Genomic DNA, 20,405 nt, shown 5'->3' on the forward strand with positions numbered 1-20,405 from the left:
CCGTTCCTAATGCCGAGACCTGACACTAGCAATCTTTATACTAATTAGGGTTCACAGTAAACTGAGAAATTTGATGTATGTATATGTGTTTTATGCTGTGAGTTAATTTAAAGAGTATGAATTTTGTATCTGAAACAAATTAATAATTATATCTTATGTTATGAATTTATGTGTTTGTTATGAAATTATGTACTTTTAAATACAAATTATGTATCTAAATCAGATTGAAAAATAAATAAATAACATGTGCAGGTGTCTTGTGTTGTGATTTTCTGTCTTGTATTGTGAAATTCTGTACCTTATAAGCATGGATTTTATATCTCGTCGTTTTGATCCAGAATCCATAATGTTATACAGACCCAGGTTCATGATATAAATTGGGGAACTTCAAATAGCCAAAACTAAACAACAAAATGTGACTTAAAGTTAAGATGATGTTAACATGACTTCCACGTACACAAAGTCACAAAACAAAATGTTACAGAAAACTTGTACAACCGAGAAACGACAAACACCACCTTCCTAGCAACCTATCATCAAGAGCAATTTGGTTTACAAATGGCCAACGATTTCCAGCACAGACGTGTAAGTCCCTACAACCATGATAGCTACACCCATCACCATAATCACAAACACCATTATCATCTCCACCCCCAGTGTGCGGTATATCCCAGAGATCTTCAAGAAGCACAGGCAAGGCAGGACAACAGATGCTGTTATGCTCAAGAAAGCCCCCACAAGTGACATTAAGTAGCCGAAGAGGGGAATGGCTACGGCCACAATCACTGTGCTGATTACTAAGCTGGTTCTGATCACCAGGCTGGACCCCTTTTTGCTGCAATGGGATGCAAAGAGGTTCTCCATTGCATTCACTAGGGGTTTTACCATTAATGCGTACTTGGCTATTGGGTTGATGAGTGTGGTGAGAATGGCCACTTTGGAGCTGAGTTTGTGGGTGGGGAGGTTTAGGGTTACTTGAGACAGGACGTTTGGACCGAACATAAGGTACCCCAGAATGGCCATTGATGCGTAGCTAATGGTGCACACTACAAAGCAGAGAATCAGAACCTACAAGGCACAAGCAAAGCCAAGGAAACCTGTCAGGATCAAACGCTTTACCACTACGCCAAAAGCTATAACTAGTAACAAAGGGCAGCTTTATTTCCTTTTACCGCAGCACATTTATAAGAGCTAGAGTGTTGGACTTAGCTCTCTCTAACGCGTGACTTAACTCTAATACCACTTGTTAAGCTGTTAGGATCAAACGCTTACCATTATGCCAAAAACTATAGCTAGTAGCAAAAACGCAACTTTATTGCCATATTTTCGAGATCCAAGTTGCTGGATTCGGCCCTTTATCAGCCTCCACCCAACATTCTCCTTAGTCGCACATGGTGCTAGACTAGGGTGTTGGACTTGGCCAGTTACTGGACTCCGCCCAACAACCTTGTTAACTTGGCTCTACCCGGCATTCGCCCAACAAAACCACATGAGTGATTCAAATGTAGTGTAAAGGAAACCAACCAAGCCATACCCATAGCCATATATATACCTTTGAGAACTGTGTGGGATTTTCCATGGAAGTGTAAAGAGTGGGGAAAACAGGATGAGCGCAGTAACAAAAGGCATAGAGGCTAACAGCAGTGGGGATTCCCTTCCAATCAAGAACCACATCATCTGCATGAATACCAATCCCATCTGTTGCACTAGCCCACAGCATTGACCCCAGAAGCGTAACCGAAGCAATTACTCCACTAGCAGATATATAAGACAGAATACTCATATTGTTCAACAGAACAGTGGGCAATATCACCAACCCAATCAAAATAACCAAACTGGATTTCCCACCAATCACAATCCCCCATATCTCCACCTTCAAATTTGGCAACAAATTGTCCAAATTATCCCCTTCTAGGATCAAGAACCCAGTGGCCACCATGTAAAGCTCCAAGTTCATAACTATGGATACAACAGTCCTTCCTACACTTCCAAAAGCGCGCTCACCAATGTCTGGGTAGCTCTTTATCCTACAATCCATGACCATGCACCTTTGAATTAGTAAGCCTGTATAGAAGGTTGATGCCGCGATTATCAACAGAAACATCAAGCTCAACCATCCTCCACACGCCAATGCATATGGGACTGACAGTATACCAACTCCTGATAATCACATTAATTAATAATAATTCATTTTTACAACTACTAATTCACATAGTACAAAGCCATAACGCAGAAAATGACAAAAGATAGAGATCTAATTATTCCAAACGGATCTTACACACATCAAATCAAATCAAATCAATAATATAACAAAATGCATGCCATCTCATATTTGGAAAATCAAGCACTGCCATAAATTAAAGACCCACAAACAATAAGAAGAAAAGAGTAAATCAAAGCCTTAGGAGAATGAAAATACCTGACAATGCATTGATGCCGTTGAAACAGGTCTTGAAAAAGGATGTCTGGCCGGAAACGGGCTTTTGGTGGAGTTTTTGATGTCCATCCAAGAGATTTACGGTAATAGAATGGCCATCATCGAATTTGGGCTCCATGTTCTTAACTGTTTAAGCTCCGAGGAGGAGGGCGGCTGGGAAGAGGAATAGAATAGAATAGAATGGAATGAAAAAACAATTATTCAGAGGGAGCTCCACCAATCCATCTTACCCATCCACTAAGAGATGAGGTTGTTTTGTACACAACTCGACACTACAGGACAAAGGCTTCATCGGTGCTTTGCTGCCTTACAACTTTTGTTTGTTTCTAAGCTTTTCTTTAAATGTAATGATGGCGATGGGATGTTTTTCCGTTTTCCAGTTTCCACGATATCGTCTGAGAGATATCAATCTCATCTACGGAACGGAGGGAGGTGTAAATTAATCTAAAAATAAATAATCACGTGTGTATTGGTTGGTCTTTGTCTAATGGTCTACCAAATACCACTTCCATGTCACGGACATAAAAATACAATCCTACAACATAGTACGGTTTTCAAGCACGACATAACTTCGAGTTTTAACTTTTAACTGGCATTAGCAAGATTTGATAATAATTGATATAATATGTCCAAACTAAATCTGGATCAGTTAGCAGTTGTTATATCGTACACCATGGTCCATAAAGTTTGGTGGACCATGAAATACAACTCCAATGAAACTGTAACTATATCGAAATGATACTATAATTGTGTTAAAAAAAAAAACTGCAATGCATTATAAAAAAAACTATAATTGTGTTGAAAAGAAACTAAATAATAATTTTACATATTTGAATATATAATATCAAATGAAACTGTAATTATATTAAAAAGAAGCTGTAATTATGTTAAAAGAGAACTGCAGTGTATATAAAATAAAAGTGAATATGTTATACACACAGAATTAACCGCGCGAAACGGAACCGTTTCTTTTCATTAAACAAAACATCATTTTGATGCATGGACTACTATGCATTGTGGACCGCGGTTCACAGTAAAATTTACTTATAACACATACATAAGACGAATTGTGTGCTCTAGACACTTTCTGGGTAATTAAAAAAGTCGACATTAAATGCTACCAAATTTATACAATAGTTATACAAGACATGCTGGACAAACATTCAACAATAAAATACAGACATATAATTTACATGCTTCACGAACTAACTATCTGCCAAGGCATCATGCAGCTTTCTGACTAACGACAAAGCTTCCAGGGTTTATAGTAATACTCTTGGTGCAATTATCCGTCTTGTATATTCCAACAAGACGATCAGCCAATTCAAACATGTTGTTTCTAAGGCTGCACAAAATTTAGCTCCAAATTACATTCCGAATGCATCAATTTCACAACCATGCATGTTTTAGTTTCAAGTACCTTAGCCTTACCTAATAATTATGAACTGGGCATCTTTGGTACGATCCTTTACGTAGTGTCCCACAATAGACACATTTTTGAAATCTGGCAAGTGTAACATAGATATCAATAAACACAGAGGTTGGAAAGTTGGAATGATGGGGCTAGACACAGCATTACCAAGTGACAAAGATGAAAAGGGCATACCCAAAGCAGCATCAATCTCGTCCATCACGTAAAGGGGAGTGGGTTTGAAGTGGTGGAGGGCAAAAACCAGGGCTAATGAGCTGAGTGTCTGACATTACCAGTTCATTAAATTAAATATATTAGATTAGCTTCCTATAATATTACTAACACTAGCATGAAGTTATATTTCACAGGTGTACCTTTTCACCGCCAGATAAATTTGCAATATTTTTCCAGCTTTTTTTGGGAGGTCTAACGCTGAAAACAACACCTTCCGAGAAAGGATCCAGAGAATCCACTAACTCAAGTTCTGCATCTCCTCCAAGGGTGATCATCTGAAAACCGATAGTAAACAAATACATTGAAGGTTCGAGCAGTTTGGAAAACAAATACATTAGACTCAATTTGTTAGAAAAAATAAAAACAAAAGGCAATACTCCTTGCCTAATAAAAACTCAGTCTAACTGCAGCAGAAGTAAAAGTAATGACAAATTTTGACCTGATAACTTGGAAAATGGAATTAAATGATTAGTTCAGTTCAAATAATCCAACCTGATACATTTCTTTAAGCTTCAAAGATATCGTATTAAAGCCAGCCATAAATTCATCCAACCTGACAATTGTGACAAAGAATCTTATTCAGTGTGAATAGACCATAAGTGCTACTAGCAGTGTAATAAGTAATTAGGACAGAAAAAAAGTAATTATGACAGATCATCAAACCTTCTTTTTCTCCATTCATCATATTGTTTTTTTATATCATCACGATCTTTGGTTACAGAATTAAGTTCTTCAACTCTTCCATTGTACAGAGACACTTTCTTCCGATACCTAGCGAGGGTGAGGGTGAAAACTCTTAGCACATCAACATAAGAAAGGAGATGGATCTTTTGCTTTATAATTCACAAGAAGCATACTCTGATATTGAATCAAGATTTGGGTTCATCTCTCGCAATTGGGCTTCGAGAAGTGAAACCATCTCAAGACCCCTTTTAAGATCACAACTTCCAGAAAGAGTTTCATCAGTAAGGGCTGCCTGAACTTTTTCATGGTCCACCAAGTCTAACTGAATTCTGATCCAAAGGCAGAAATATACTTTAAAATAAGTAATAAAAGAAACAAGGATTGGAAGTGCTTGTTAGTACAATAAGTGAGTGAGGTCTTACTGCTCCATATGCTTTGAGAGAGCAGTATCCAAATCACAGAGCTTTTTTTCATAACCTTTCCCTTTATGTTCCAACTCTTTGTACACTTTTTTCATATCTTGCAGCTTGTAGTCAGCATCAACCTGCACCTCCAGTTGAACAATGTTACGGAATGATGGTTCACTAGAAAAAGGCAGTAATGAGTTTAACAGCACAAGACCTCTGATGCCCGTAATTCATCCATGGCCTTCTTGAGGTTTTCATAATCTGATTTTGCTTTATCCAAAACATCTTGGTGCTGATTGATGAGCTGTATAAAAAATGAATAAATAAATTACTTTAGCCTATCAAAAGATCTTACTTGATTAAGAGAACTACAAGTATTTTACCAACCTCCTGTGTTTTCTTATAGTTTTCCTGAGCTGCAAAAGCCTTCTGTTCAATCACTTTGAACATAGAAAGCAATTTTTCTTTCTCTTCACCCAGTCTTTCCTTCTCTTTCTTAGATTCCTCTATCACCTTTACCAGTTTTTTAATCATTTTCTGACCTGTTTCAATTTGAACTCTGCAGCGATTGATCTCTGTCCTTTTTTGGTCAATATCCTGATATAAGCAGAGCATTTGTAATTGAAGATGCTAGGAATTCTAAGGTATTAGAAGTTGCATCAATTCTATCACACCAATGTAAAACTAATTGCCACCAAACTTGAATTTACGTCAACTAAATTCTTACCAACTGAATTTTGTTAACCTTCTCCTTTTGATTTTTCAGCCGTACACCACCAGCATTCTCTATTTTATTCTGAAGCTCTGAAGCCTACAACAACAAAAATATCACAGGAACTAAGAAACTTTTTCTCAGTTAAATAGACAGAATTGAACTAACCACAAACTCCCGAAATATAACAGTTGAAAAGCACAAAACCAGGTTAAACTTAACCTTGTCTTTCAATTGCTTTGACCCTTGAGTCAGCTTGTCTATTTCTTTTTCTTCTGCAGTTGTAATTTTGCCAAGCTCCTTCAGTCGGTCAACTTCATCCTTGGTTGGCTTTGAAGCTCTCTTTAAGGAATCCATTTGATTTTTTAAATCGCTTTGTAGTGATTTCAAGCTGTCAATCTGGTTAAAACCCCGAATTCAAAGTTAACAAGGCCTCTTTAGAAAATATTTATAAAAAAATGTTTTAACAAGTCTCAGATATGAAACCTCCTTCTGGCTTTTGGCTAATTCCATTTCCAGGTGAGATATTGCTTCATCCAATGACCGGTAACGCATTGCTGCTTCAGAAATTTTTTGCCTTAGATTCCTCAAGCTTTCACTTAACTTTGAAAGCTCATCTTCAGCACTTGCAATAGCTTCTCCAGAAACACTGGCAGGTCGGATTGAAGATCCCATCTTACCACCACGTGGCTTATTTCCACCACCACTCATAGTCCCAGATTTTTCAAAAAGAGCACCATCGAGTGTTACAACTCGCCTAAATTCTTTGTTTCCTCCATATGCAATTCGTGTTGCCTATAGGTCAAGAGGCAATCACATATCATGGCTATATTTCTTTTCAAAGATATCATTGCATGAACAGGGGAAAAATAATCTTAAAAGAATAAATCACAAATAGCACACTACTTTTGGTGAGAGAAATGAGAGATTATTTCACATTTTCACCAACACCAATCCACTCAGGTTTATGGCTTGGAATCATAATTGCTTCCCAATTCAAGACACAAATGTTTGCATCATAATCATTTGGCAATGGTAAAGGAAAGTTTAAAATTTTACTTTTTTCAAGAGTCTCCTAAAAATCAAAATGAAGCAGAGGTCAAAGAATGAAAGTTAAATAAATGTTACCTGATCAATATCATTAGCAACAACTGTGTTCCCTAATGCTGCAAAAAAAGCAAGCTTCAATCTCTCATCTTGAACCTTAACTAAATCAAAAAGCCGTGGGACTCCTTCAGGCGTAGTTACTTTCTCCTTTATTCTATGTAAATGATCAACCTGCTTCTCCTGCAAAAACAGTTTTTTCCAAACCTAAGAACCAAACTAAGGAACAGAAAGAATTTCTCTGAATGTTCATAATCTGTTACTTGAAATACTTAAGACTTTGCTTAGTTTATTACAAGCAACAAAATCTTGAAAAACACAAATGCAGGAAACAATGTTGCTATTTTTTAGATGCACCTTAAACAGGCCACACAAAGAAAGCATCCAGATTAACATTAATCGATCATTATCTAATCTAACTTCAAGAAAAACAAAAACAAAACAAAAAAAATACTAAAATAAAAATAAAAATAACTGTTCCATCTTAAAAGAGATGTCTACCAAAATCATAAAAGTTGCAACACCAAGATTTTTGTTGCGAAGTAGCTCCACACATGCTTGTGCTGCTGCAGTTGTCTCCACTACAATATAGTCAAGTCCAGCACATGCTGTTGATATTGCAATATCGTACTTTGCTGTCAAAATAAAACTAAATAAATAAATACAAGTGCACATACATATAATGCAGAATTTTAAGAAAAAAAATGCAAATTGACTAGAATAATGCAAGAGCCAGTCGTTTGATGCATTGAAATAAGAAGCCACTGGGAAAAATTGCATTGACAGCATTGATAAAGTAATTAATTAATTAATTATTGAGAAAAATACTAGGAAAAACATACACTAATACTTCAAATTATAATATTTATATGGGAATGTGATTGATTGCAATAAAATATAAATTTTATAACACAATATATAACACTGCAAATTTAGATCATTTTAATTAAAAAGTAATTTATAGCATTATACAAGTCCTAGCATAGCATCATAGCAAAGGAAGTTCTCAATTGCACATAAGGAGAAGGTAGTCAAGGTATCTAGATACACTTAAATTGCAATTTTTTCCATGTGAAAGGACAAATAATAAATACAAAAAGTGAGCTAGCACATAAAAATTAAAAAGATAAAGGCACTCACCATCAATAGCACCTAAATCACCCATGCGACCATATATTCCTGGAATGAGATTTGCTTCTTTGGCATGCAGTAATGCTTTCAACACAGATCCTTGACTCTTCTCAGATTCCATAACAGATACAAGCTCAGTGAGCTTTTGTCTAGCAGCTTTTTCAAGAGGAGTTAATCTTTGTTCTTCTAGGAGGTATTCCTGCAATGGCTCAAAATTTTCACCATGCACAGTTACCCAGGAAAATATGAAGAGCATCATGCAATTTGAATATTCAAAAACTAAATTAAAAAAAAATGCATACATTTTCCAATTTTTGCGCTTCTGATTTTTCAATCTTATTCCTCTCGAGCTCATTGATTAAGTTCTTTATGCCTGCACCTTTAGTCTCAATTTTCTTTTCTATTTCATCTATCTGCTTCTGAGCATCCTCATAAGCAGCACGGCCAGCCTCATGCTGCAAGTAATCAAAATCAGCATCAAGAGGTCTAACCAGCCGAACCAAATCACAGACTAAAACGAGCAGTTAATCAATTTGTACAAAATAGGGAAAATATGGTAAATAATGCAGCAAGATCACTAAATAATAGCATCTGTACTAAACAAGAATAAGCATGTTCTACAATTTAAGTCCATTTAGACCATATATGTAATTGCATAAAATTTGCTTTGGAATGAATACTAGTATAATAATGGGCCAACAAACACTCTAGATAAGAAAAATAAGTGTAGAACACATCCTGTGGCTATATCTCATCAGTTGCAATCCCACAATATAAACATAATATATTTCCTCAGTAGAAGTCTATACAATATCTTCCCAGGTGACTGCGACAGAGCCCTCTTTAAAACAAAACAAGCAATAAACAAAAGATAGACTTCAATTGACATCAGAACAACACAATCTCAGAGCTTACCTTCTCAGATAGAAGTTTCATTTCAGTTGATGCAACTTCAAATTTTCCCCTGTGCTCAATCAGTTGCTTTTCCCATGGTTCTAATTCAGCTCGAACTTCAGCAAGCTCACCTCGGAGAACCTCCGTCTCAACTATTTTTCAAATGTTAGACAAGATGGAACACATTAGGTAATTAATTAATCCATATCTTTATGTTAAATTGCATTGTTTAGTATGGAGAATTAAACCTTTAAATTAATTTAACAGAGCCATCATGACAACTTCCATTAAACCACAAGAGAAATAAATATTTAAGTCAATGAAAAATAAGCTATTCAAACAAAGGAGATGAATCAGGTGAAACTAATGACAGGTTGACAGAGGACTATGAAAGCCTTCATTTGGTAAGGCATTAAACTAGATCATACCATTATGGGATCTACCACATTAATATCAAGAGAAACCTTGGGATGAGAGATTTTCTCTAATCTACTAAGAGCTGAGTAGCAAATTCATGAAGTAATTTTACAGAAAACAGAAGATACTTAATCTTTTGTCAGCACATATGAAACTACTCTACCTTTAGACTTCTCCTTTATTTCCTCTAAGATCTTTTCCTCATCCAGTAAAACCTTTTGCAGCATAGGAATATCTTCCTCCAGTTGTGGAATCAAATTAGTTGACTCCTCACACTTCTTTGTGGTATCCTCAATTTTTGCTGAATCCTAAAATCAAAAACAGCAAGGCTGTCAGCACTAATTCTAAAGTAATAGCATATAATTCCTCATATAGTAGCATAGTCAATGTCAAGCTTTCCCTAAACCTTATCTAGTTTAGCATTAAGCTTCTTCATCTTCTCTTTCAAATGCTTCAAATCTTCACGATACTTCACATCTTGCCTTTCAAATTCCTTGAACTCATCTTTGCAACGTCCCAGGGTATTACCAAGCTCCTGGTTTTCAAAGCAAAAGTGAAGACCAGTATAATTAAAGGCTAGAAAGGAAGAAAAAAGAGACAGGAATTCAAACTGACTGCAGGGAACTCTACGCAAGGTGGTCCTAAATGGCTAGATAAAGTTTGTTAGATGAACCTAAAGTCCAGACCTCATGCTTTTTCATATACTTTATATGAAGTGCCTCAAGTTCCTTCAACGTTTTGCTGTTTTCTCGAATCTTCTCCCTGCAACGGTGCATGCTATTTTCAGAATCAACAGCAATAAAGCAACAAGCCACATGAATTCAAGCTTGAAAATAGATAAATTACCTTTCATTTTTCAGATTCTCTTCCGTGGTGGAAATGTTACCCTGTATCTCAACTATTTTTGCTGAATTATCTTCAAAAGCTAACTTTGTTGCTTTCTCTTGCCATTTCAGCAGGGATAATTCTTTAAGCATGTAGGCTTCAGCTTCATTCTTTACACCCTGATGGAGTCAACATTACAAATTAATTTCAAAGCACTAATTGAGGAAAGTATAGGCACCTGTTATGTGTAAAACATACCTCCAGGCTATCCCGTTCTTTCTCTGCCAGCTTCACCATTTGAACAACCCCAGTCCTCTTTTCATTGAGGGATTCTAGCCTATAAGCAATTGAATATGTCACAAACACAGGCTTAAGAAATGTTGCATGCATACACTCAATATGATTATTTAGGATGTGTACTCATGGCAGTTAAGCTACTAATACAATTTTGGGATTAAATGTGTGACATCATAAAATAACTTGTTCAAAGAAAAACATGGGAAGTTGGAAACCAGAATATCAATGTCATACATTAGAAAGAAGAAAATTTAAGGCAGCATGATTATTCAAATACCATTTCCCTTCTTAAAGTAAAACCTTGTGAACTATGAGAAATAAATTCTTTAAACTCAATAGACAAAGCCATCTGCAGGAGTGAAGATAATCAACTTTGACAAAGTAACAGAGCGTACTGCTTAAATGATTCATCAATCTTCTCAACATATTTGTTAGTTCCAATAATATCCTCCAGATACTCAAGAAAGCCTTCATCATGAGGTCCTTGTGCTTTTGGTTTCATCAACGATATCTGCTCAACCTCACCCTGATGAAATTACACCTTTCTTTAACTTAGAATTCAAGCAAATTTTTTGTACTACATTTCAAAATTTTAAAAATAATAATAATAATAATAATAAAATGCAAACCTGAAGAATCAAAAAGCGGTTGTTATCCAAGTCAACTCCTTTCCCTTTCAATTTCTTTGTGACCTCAGTAAAATTACTTGTTCTATCATTAATATAATATTTTGAGGAATTGTCTCTAAAGGCAACACGAGTAATTACAAAATTACTTCCAGGGACTGCTTCAAACGTTCCATCATCCTATAAAGAGGCATGTGAAGTCAATGAAATGGTAACATCCCGATTTCAACTTCATTAGTAAAGAAGAACAAGTAAACATACTAAGTCAATGATCTCCTGAAAGTGAACAGATACACCAGCACTTTCCAGATTCTGGTGATTGGTTGAATTGTGAATGAGCTCTGACACTTTATTAAGCCGCATCTGCTCAAATACAAGCAAATTGCAAATTTGAACATGAAATGCAACCACTGATGACATGTGGAGAAAATAACCAAATGTAGCAAGAAATAAATTCTTAAAAATTTGAGGAGTCATTAAATACTAATGGAAATCATAATTTCAATTTCATTTTCTGCTGCAACTAGAAATCTCATTTCCATTCATCATCTACGACAAAAAAAAATAAAAATAAATACTACGTAAATAAATAAAAATAAAAACATAAACTAAAAGGACAACACATAAGAATAAAATCAACAAAAACACATGAGATTAAAATTGCTTTTTACTTGTTTGGCTCGCTTTCCAAACACAAACAACATAGCATCAATCACGTTGCTCTTCCCACTTCCATTAGGACCGACCACGGCAGTGAAACTCTGCAGAATAGGGGCAATTAAGCTCCAGAAGATTCAAACAATTTTAATTTCTGAAAGACAAGTTGTAAGAAAACCCTAACCTTGTGAAATGGGCCAACGCGCTGTTCGCCCGCATAGGATTTGAAATTTCTCATCACCATCTCTTTAATGACAAGCCTCGGTCCTCGAGATCCCGGCCGATTGTCCTCCGTCATCAACTCGTCAACAGTCGCCGATTCCATCTCCGCACCCATAACAACTGGTTCAGAAAACACCGGTGCTGAAGCCCAACTCCGGCCAAATCTTCGACTAAGCTGAAATTATGCGTTCCTGTAGGCGTAATGGCCTTGATTTGCTTGTCAGCTCAGTATAAGCTTATCAGTATCATCGGTGTGAGAAGAGGGAATTTCAACAAATCTAGTCGACAATATTTGGGCGGGAAGTTTTGAAACCAAATTTGACATGGGCCGGAGCGGTTCACTTTTGTAAAGGCCCAAATGTCTGAAGTCTATGGTACGAGTAATTGGCAAATTATGCTATGGAACCAGGTCCATGTTCACAATTTACAAACTCTATGTTTATAATTTTAAAATTCTATGTTTACAATTTTAAAATTTTATATTCACAATTTTAAATTTTAATATATAAAATTACATTATTCAATATTCACAATTTTTGAACTCTATATTCCCAATTTTGTTATATAGATTCAAAAATTGTGTTATACTATTGAATATAGAGTTATAAAATTGTAAACGTAGAGTTTTAAAATTGTGTACATAGAGTTCTGAAATTATGAACATAAAGTTCTGTAGTTGTAAATATAGAGTTCAAAAAATTATGAACATAAAATTCTAAAATTGTGAACATGAACCTGAGTCCACCTTGCAAGGTGGACCCGAATCCATGGCATAACAATCTCGAATAATTCAATTTTTATTTTGTGGACTAATGTTCACCATGAGTATTGTGCTATATGTACTTGTAACTAATCATATTATGTATTCAGGTAATAAATTAGAGTCACTCATAAGTTTTAACCAAAGTTCTTTGATTATTTGATTGTTACTTAAAATCAATTGAGGTAAGTATGTGGACATTAATTGTGTGTTTGGCATATAATTTGGCACAACCTCTGGAAGAAAATCCCATGCATGAAGACTGCATAACATTCTCTTCAGCTATATAACATTCTCTTTCTTCCAACACAATAAAAAGATCACCACTAGATTATTTTTATCTCCAAAATTCTCCCACTTTTAAAAGTGATCATATCTCCACATCACTAAATTTACACACTCTCACTTTTAAAATGATTTCACTCTTACCTAGTTACATTACATTATTATAATATAAAAACAAAATAGTAATATAATAATAATTAAAAAATAAATAAACTGACACAGTTTGAAAACTTGCAAAGTTTGCAAGTTTTCAAGCCAACTTGGCTTTTATAATAATTTTTCTTTTTGTTTTTTTTAAAGCCATGTCAGCTTGAAAGTGGATGATTTACAAGGTAAATCCAACCTTATGTGAGTTAAAAGTATACTCTGCATAAATAAACTGGAAAACCCTGCAAACTGGTATTTCACCTAGCTATCAACCAAAATCCTTTTGGAACATGGGAAGGCAACAAGCTCAAATAATCTAAATAATAACAAGTCTGCAATATCCAAAATTCCCATTGTTCATAATTTTACATGTTTCCCTATTTAAATCCATCCATTCTCGCTGATAATCAATTAAAATACAAAAACAATGTATACATATTACAACAACTTTTCAGGACTTTCGAGCAAACACTTGTTTAACAGAAATCAACCTTAAATGAAGATCAACATAAGCAAGCTTTCATGATAGAACTTTGGGACAGGTGAGAATATAATGCTCTTTAATGCATAACCCAGTAGTCATGGCTCCACAAGTGAGAGTTGTCCCCTGCACACACAGGAATGAAAACCATTTCTTAATCACAATCCCCTTGTATATATCAATAAAAGCAACAAGCCTCTTCTAAAGTATCAAACTGGTATAAAAATTTAAGTGATAGATAATTGCACAAAAGTTCTACGATCTCATAAAAATTGAAACCATCATCAAATTTCAGAAGTTGTACCATATTTAATTCAAAAATTTGTATGATTCCCTGTCTGATTCGTTCTTATCAGATACGCAACTAAAATTCTGATTTGCTAGTTCATGAATCTTGCCAACAAATTTTCACGTTTCTCATTTGCTTAGTCTCATTAGACTTACACTTTGAACTAAAAACAAAGTGCATGGAAGTGTCTATACTGACACATACTCTTAAATACAAATACGGAGTATAATCTAACAGAACTGAATAAAATTTTAATTACGAAAACTTAGCATCATAACAACATAAGCAATATTAGAGATTGAAATACCTATCATAGTTAAACATACCTCAAGGGCTAGACACCATCTGCAAAAAGGCTAGCTACCTTTCCCGAGGATTATCTAAGAGACTTAGCCATCTGTTCATATAATGTTCTCTCTCAATCTGGAAAGTGAGTTTAGCTTCTTTCAGTTTTGCAAGTTTGGTTTCAAGAGATGTTATTTCTTCATTCAGACGGGTTTCTTCATTCATAACTTCAGAACGCCTAGTTACTATGTTGTACCCATACTGATCTTGAAATTGATTTGAAAGCTTTGAGAGCTCCTTTATTCGCTCTTGAAGAAAACCAACCTCCATACCGAAGCACTTAAAGCCTTCTAACCTTTTGTCCCATTCATTGAGCTTAGTCTGAAAGGTGGAAAGACTGCAAGCTTGGATTTCATCTGCAATGTTAACTATTCCTGAAATGATTCCAGCAACCAACTTGCAGTTACTACTCCCAACAAGTCCATTATGTAGACATAACTTTCGGGCAGAACACAAATTGTAGTACTTGATACGTTCTGAGTAGGGGATCTCTAAATCTATAAGGCACCCGTTTACTCTAATGCCGAAATTGCTCATGTCAAACCCAGAGAAACTCCAACTTAACCCACTCTCAGAACTGAACTGTTCACCCTCTAACATGTGATCTTCAGGAAGACCCTGCAGTATAAAAAAAAATACTTAATTAAGATTAATTTCTATCAAATCTATATTTAAAGAAATTACATATTGCATGATTAATTGTTGCACATTTATTGCAAGTATCAACCAAATCCTTAGTGTAACATATAATTAAGGATTAAAACAAAATTATACAAAAAATCAAGGACAAAAAATACTTGTTAGCCTAAAAAAAATTACTGCACTTACTTGTGTAACATGACTGGCCTCCAAAACAGGTGAAGGGTGAGCTGCAGATTTCGTAAATCTTTTCTTTATGGTTCGCTTTGATCGTTTCCTGTGTTACATGTAACAAAAGTTTGGAACTACTACTAAAAGTTTCCAAATTCTCACTGCTTCTATTGTTCTTATGGAATCTATTGAAGTATCACTAACCTTTTGGGGTGTGTGACACGGTCCAAAAGAGTTACCTGCACAAATTAAAGGAATACAATGTAAACTCAGAAAATGTGAAACCCAGGCTAGCTGTTTCTTATTAAGGTGTGCATGAATTAAGAACACACTGACCAGAGAGGGAGCAACAGAGGGTCGATCTTTGTTCATGAACAACTGGGATAGGGTTAGTTGGTCTTCAGGGTCTTCTATTTCTGGATTTTGCTGATGTTGTTCTTTCCTCATCACTTTTTCATGCATCAAATGCTCCTTGGAACTCTGCCTAGTTCTCATTCTAGAGGCTCTACTTACATTCGCCATGTAATCAGCTAATACTTGTAGCTTTGTTGTACAATACATGTATACATAAAAAAAAATGATTAATATTTTGATATGTGTGATTTTTCTTTTTTTTTTTTTTTTTGAGAAGGATATGTGTGGTAAGCATTCAAATGTGAAATCTAAGACTGAGGAGGGGGGGTTTAATAAAATGGATAAAAAATGTGTTTCCTAGGACTCATGATAGAAATGATAAAAAAAAACTTAGGTAGCATGGAAATAGAAACCAGAACGGAAACAGAAACCTATAACGCAAAAACTTAATCACCAAATCATGTAGATTAGAGTTCAATTTGATAAATTTTGAAGTTATATGGACAAATAGATTGTAGATGTGTTTTGGGAGTTATGAGAGCTTAAGAAAGTGAAAAAAAAAAAAATGGAAAAGTAGAATAAGAAAAGTCAAATTTAGAGTGAGAGCCAGCCATCATGTTGCTTATCAAGATGCGATCAAACAGTGTGATAACACACTATTTGTTAGACCATTGCTTAAGTTTTTTATCATATCTCTCAATGTAAGAATATTCAAATTGAGTTGTACACTTTAAGCCCTCATGGCACTCTAGCATATATAAGTTTAGTTAATTGAGGTCAATCTCTCTGTAACTTAGAAACCTAGGCTTTTAAACCCCAACTAAACTAACCACCATCAAGTTATAAGCAAAGGAAATTAAAACTCAAGTTTTGTGGCACATATTTATCATGGTCCACTTTCTCATTGCAAATTAATCATCACTCTACAAGCCTGTTAGGAGTACGTAGATTGAATACTTCTTGGATATTGATTTTGTATTCAAATTGTAATTTGTATTTGCAGAACTCTTATGTACCCAAATATGTTATAAGTAAATTAAAAATATTCTTTTATATGGTGTGAGAGTGCAATCAATAAAACCTCTTTATTGATTCAATCTCTTTCTAAGTTATGTTTTGACATCATAAAAAACGGGAAAATTGTAAGGAATTATTTATAATAGATTTTAAAGGTGTAAGTGAATTGTATAAGTGTTTTATACCCATCTCAAATCTTTGTAATTTTAGAAAGGCTTCGCATTCCAGTTGATCAAAAGGAAGTAGTCTCGGAAGTAAACATCCAGAAGGAAAGGCTTTGGACGGAAATAACCAGAAGGAAAGGGTTCGGAAGAAGACTTCTGGAAAGAGTTAAATCGAATGAAAATGAAGGGGAACGGAAGGAAAGACATTCAAACAAGGTTTTTATGGATGATAAAAGGGCATTCACTACTATATTCCAAGCATGAAGGAGATTCATTGAAGTATGTTTAAGGAAGACCATCCTCGGAAGAAGTTCATTCAAAGAATGACAAAAAGAGTTATTGGATAATTGCAACTCGTTCGACACCTAGGAGTCTATGGAAAAGATAAATTGGTGATAAGCAAGAGCAGCTCTTTTTTACCTTTGGAGCACTTATACACAGATAGGGTAATAGGTATTACCTTATGGATATCCAGCTACGTACACAAGTTAAGGGAATGACAATGAGTTTTTAGGGGATTATGACAGCTTTTGGATGCCTACCATCTTTTACCATAAGGAGTTGTGCAATCAACCTAGCAAAGCGACTTGGTGGTCAACCCTTGGCTAATGTTAATTATATAGTGAAGTATATGTAGGGTGACTTAGTCTGTAACCCTTGTTTCAAGGACTATCCAGAAGAACCTGAGGCTTCTATCACTTTGTATTTGTAACAATACTTAGTGAAACTTTCTTGGAGTTAAGGAGAAGAGTAGAGTATTAAGTATTTTCCGAACCACTACAAAAACTTAGCTACTTCTCTTTTAGGCAAGCTAAAAGACTTTCGTTGCAGGGAAACATACTTCCAAGCTTTCATTTCAAAACTCTAGCTCACTTTGAGTTACTTCAAACAAGTTTTCAAAATTTTAGAGAAAGTCTATTCCCCCCCCCCCCCTCTCACCGCCCCCTCTTCTAGACTTTCTTGCTTGCTTGAGACTAACAAAGTCAAAACCATTTCATCACTGTTAGAGAAGTTAGGTGGTGGGTGAGAGAATTACTCTTAGCCCTTCGAAGTTGGTTTTGAATTATGTGGCTCATTTTCTTTTGTAGCTTGTATAAATAGGACTATCTCCTTGTACTTTAAACACACAGTAAACAGAAGAACACACTCTAGTATTCAAACCTATTCACTGTCTAACATGGTATCAGAGTGGTGAATGAGTGGGTAATACTCAGGGGAGGACGGCGACGCCGTGAGGAGGAGTTGCGCACCGAGGAACCCTATAAGCTCTCATGAAGTTGAAGAAACCAGTAAGCCACCTCAAATATTGGGTAGTTACCTTATAATCCCCAATAAGTCAAAGATTGAGAAAGAGGAAGAACAAAATTAGATCCACAATATTTTACTGACACAAAGATTACTTGAGCTAGTTTGTTGAGAGTTGTTACTAGCTAGGAATTGTTATATAAGTAGCTTTGCTCTCTCTGTTTTGTACTTTTGTTTTGAATTGGTATGTAATTAAAATTTTTCTTTTATTTTTCTCTCTTTCCTCTTTCTATTACCTGTTGCCAAGAACGTATAAATTCATTTCATAAGATCTTCGCCTCTTCCATACGCTTGTGTTCTAGTATATGATATTGGAAGTATATTTCAACTTGGAATCTTTATAAAATAAAGTTACTATTCTAATTTTTAAACATTACGTATTCACTTATTCCCCTTAAAGGTATTTGATAGCCCTTACTAGTGTAATGAGAGAGCATTTGTTGCTTTTCCATCAATTAAATTCTTAAAAAAACTCTCCCAAGAACATTATAAATTATCTTTCAAGAACATGATATTGTTGAGAAATAGATGGAGATAATTAGCATTTATCATCTATCATTAGACAATTGCTTCCTAACCTCATAATTACTAGAGCAAATATGGATGTTGCAAAAAGTTTATATTCAATAAATATATTTAAAATTAATAAACTTGAAAATATCAACGTCATATAATCAACCAGAAGATATATCAAACTATTCTAGTATCTTATAATTTAATAGTATCCCTATTGACTAATCTTCTAATTTATCATAAAATACCTAGAACATTAATAGGCTTATATCAAATGATATACAACATAGAAGACATATTAAGGGATGTAAAATTAGGAGACTTAATTATTAGAAGATATAAAACTTATAAGACATAAGAATATATAAAATTAGAAGACATAAAAAGGCATAAAACCATCTCTTTTAAAAAAAAAACCATGTCTATTGAAAAACCAAATCTTTTGAAAAAAAAAAAAAAGAAAAAAAAATCTTACTAAAAACCATATCTTCAAATATAAACTTAGAAGAATAACTCTTTTTTAAATACAAATTAGAATATCAATATTTCAAATTTAATAAAATTTCTACCAAATTTAAAATAACATTTACAATTTCGTTCACGATACAAAAATATTATTTAAACTTCCTATAAGCATGTATTAATACATACAATTAATTATGTAATCTAAAATCTCATTATTTATTATGTAATCTCATTATTTATTATGTAATCTCCAACTAACAATTAATGCTTTTCACCATCAAACATCACAAAACGGAAAAGAATGCATAGCATAATGAATGAAAAAATAAAAAATAAAAAGCAACAACAATGCAGAGAAATTAAAAATTAGTATATATAACAACATAGATGTAGAGAGAAAATGGTGAAAAAAAAAAGTACCTGATTCTGCCAAATGGGTAAGCTATCCAAGCCGATATAAAATTTATGAGGAATCGGAAGACTAATCGGAGCAATCGAAGGAGTAATTGGAGCGAATCTAAGATTTATATAATTTCTATTTTTAGAGAGAGAGCTAGAGAGAGAATGAGCTAGTATATGCGTGTGAGACAAAAAGAGAGGTAGAGAAACAATAATCAAGCGTGTGTGTGTGTGTGTGTGTTTGTCTGTGTGTGTATGGAGTGAAAGAGAAGTACCTGTTTCCACCAATTGGGTAAGCTATCCAAGCCAATATAAGATTTATGAGCGATCGGAAAACTGGTCGGAGCAATGAAGGAGTGATCGGAGCAAATCAAAAATTTATATAATTGTTATTTTTAGAGAGTGAGAGTGAGTGAGAGAGAGAGAGAGAGAGAGAGAGAGCGCCTTTGTGTGAGAGACAAAAGATCGAGAGGTAGAGAAACGGGATCAAATCCTTTGTGTGTGTGACTCCGCGTTTTTTTTATACTAAAACCCTAAACCGTTTTTCCCCAACCATTTGATTAATCCACCAAAAGTCAAATACAAAAAGATATTGGATCAAACCGAATCTAAAAAAAACGGGGACAAATCCGTAATATAACAATAAAAACGGTACCTAAACTCATAGTGACCACGCCTCCTCTCACGGCCACGTGCCCGAGATCCACTACGCCCCCTAGGGTGCTTTAACTACTCCACATAAGCCTCATCATCGGAATCATCCCCATAATCTAACCACCAATCGATCGTCTCATACTCCAAGTTAGAACTTAGGCCCGCTAATTGTAACTCTGAAGAAATCCTCAGGCTAAGTAATCCCTCAAATTCCCTCGGCCCAAGTAAACTAGTCACGGTGGACTTCAACAACTGTACCTTATCATATGTCATATCCTCCTTGCTATGATTAAATTCCAAAGTCTTATTTGAGGGTTTCTTACAAAATTCAAACTTTTTGGCATTTAAATTAAGTGTGG

General features: G+C 34.8%; 2 protein-coding genes across 3 annotated transcripts; both read right to left on the reverse strand.

Moving 5' to 3' along the window:
• Positions 1–349: 349 nt before the first annotated feature.
• LOC116000041 (amino acid transporter AVT1I-like) lies at positions 350–2,730 on the reverse strand. Of its 2 annotated transcripts, none has more exons than XM_031240045.1 (3): positions 2,420–2,730; positions 1,553–2,064; positions 350–1,068 (listed from the first exon to the last, which is right to left on the reverse strand). In XM_031240045.1, exons 1-3 carry the CDS (start codon positions 2,553–2,555, stop codon positions 553–555), a joined length of 1,164 nt encoding a protein of 387 aa, XP_031095905.1. In that variant the 5' UTR covers positions 2,556–2,730; the 3' UTR covers positions 350–552. The 2 variants fall into 2 exon arrangements, with proteins under 2 accessions (XP_031095905.1, XP_031095904.1); XM_031240044.1 differs by having other exon boundaries at positions 1,553–2,160; positions 2,420–2,724.
• A 650-nt stretch (positions 2,731–3,380) lies between these two features.
• LOC115998055 (structural maintenance of chromosomes protein 4) lies at positions 3,381–12,316 on the reverse strand. The gene is made up of 28 exons (XM_031237513.1): positions 12,021–12,316; positions 11,851–11,940; positions 11,441–11,542; positions 11,183–11,359; positions 10,949–11,079; positions 10,515–10,593; positions 10,278–10,435; positions 10,118–10,193; positions 9,838–9,966; positions 9,595–9,739; positions 9,036–9,166; positions 8,423–8,575; positions 8,130–8,319; positions 7,491–7,624; positions 7,014–7,172; positions 6,372–6,680; positions 6,108–6,284; positions 5,901–5,984; positions 5,561–5,770; positions 5,388–5,477; positions 5,189–5,310; positions 4,940–5,095; positions 4,746–4,853; positions 4,575–4,635; positions 4,223–4,357; positions 4,044–4,131; positions 3,869–3,941; positions 3,381–3,782 (listed from the first exon to the last, which is right to left on the reverse strand). Exons 1-28 carry the CDS (start codon positions 12,171–12,173, stop codon positions 3,662–3,664), a joined length of 3,741 nt encoding a protein of 1,246 aa, XP_031093373.1. The 5' UTR covers positions 12,174–12,316; the 3' UTR covers positions 3,381–3,661.
• Between the last annotated feature and the right edge of the window lie 8,089 nt (positions 12,317–20,405).

The sequence above is a fragment of the Ipomoea triloba genome, chromosome 12, assembly GCF_003576645.1.
Source record: "Ipomoea triloba cultivar NCNSP0323 chromosome 12, ASM357664v1".
NCBI classification, from domain to species: domain Eukaryota; kingdom Viridiplantae; phylum Streptophyta; class Magnoliopsida; order Solanales; family Convolvulaceae; genus Ipomoea; species Ipomoea triloba.

Coding starts and splice junctions, on each gene's coding strand:
- LOC116000041 (XM_031240044.1), bottom strand. CDS start 2,555: ATGGAGCCCAAATTCGATGATGGCCATTCTATTACCGTAAATCTCTTG. Junction 2,161..2,419: donor CGGCATCAATGCATTGTCAG/GTATTTTCATTC, acceptor TGTGATTATCAG/GAGTTGGTATACTGTCAGTC. Junction 1,069..1,552: donor ATCCCACACAGTTCTCAAAG/GTATATATATGG, acceptor TGTGCCTTGTAG/GTTCTGATTCTCTGCTTTGT.
- LOC115998055 (XM_031237513.1), bottom strand. CDS start 12,173: ATGGGTGCGGAGATGGAATCGGCGACTGTTGACGAGTTGATGACGGAG. Junction 9,167..9,594: donor AATAAAGGAGAAGTCTAAAG/GTAGAGTAGTTT, acceptor TTTGAAAAATAG/TTGAGACGGAGGTTCTCCGA. Junction 5,311..5,387: donor ATGAATTACGGGCATCAGAG/GTCTTGTGCTGT, acceptor CTGGAGGTGCAG/GTTGATGCTGACTACAAGCT.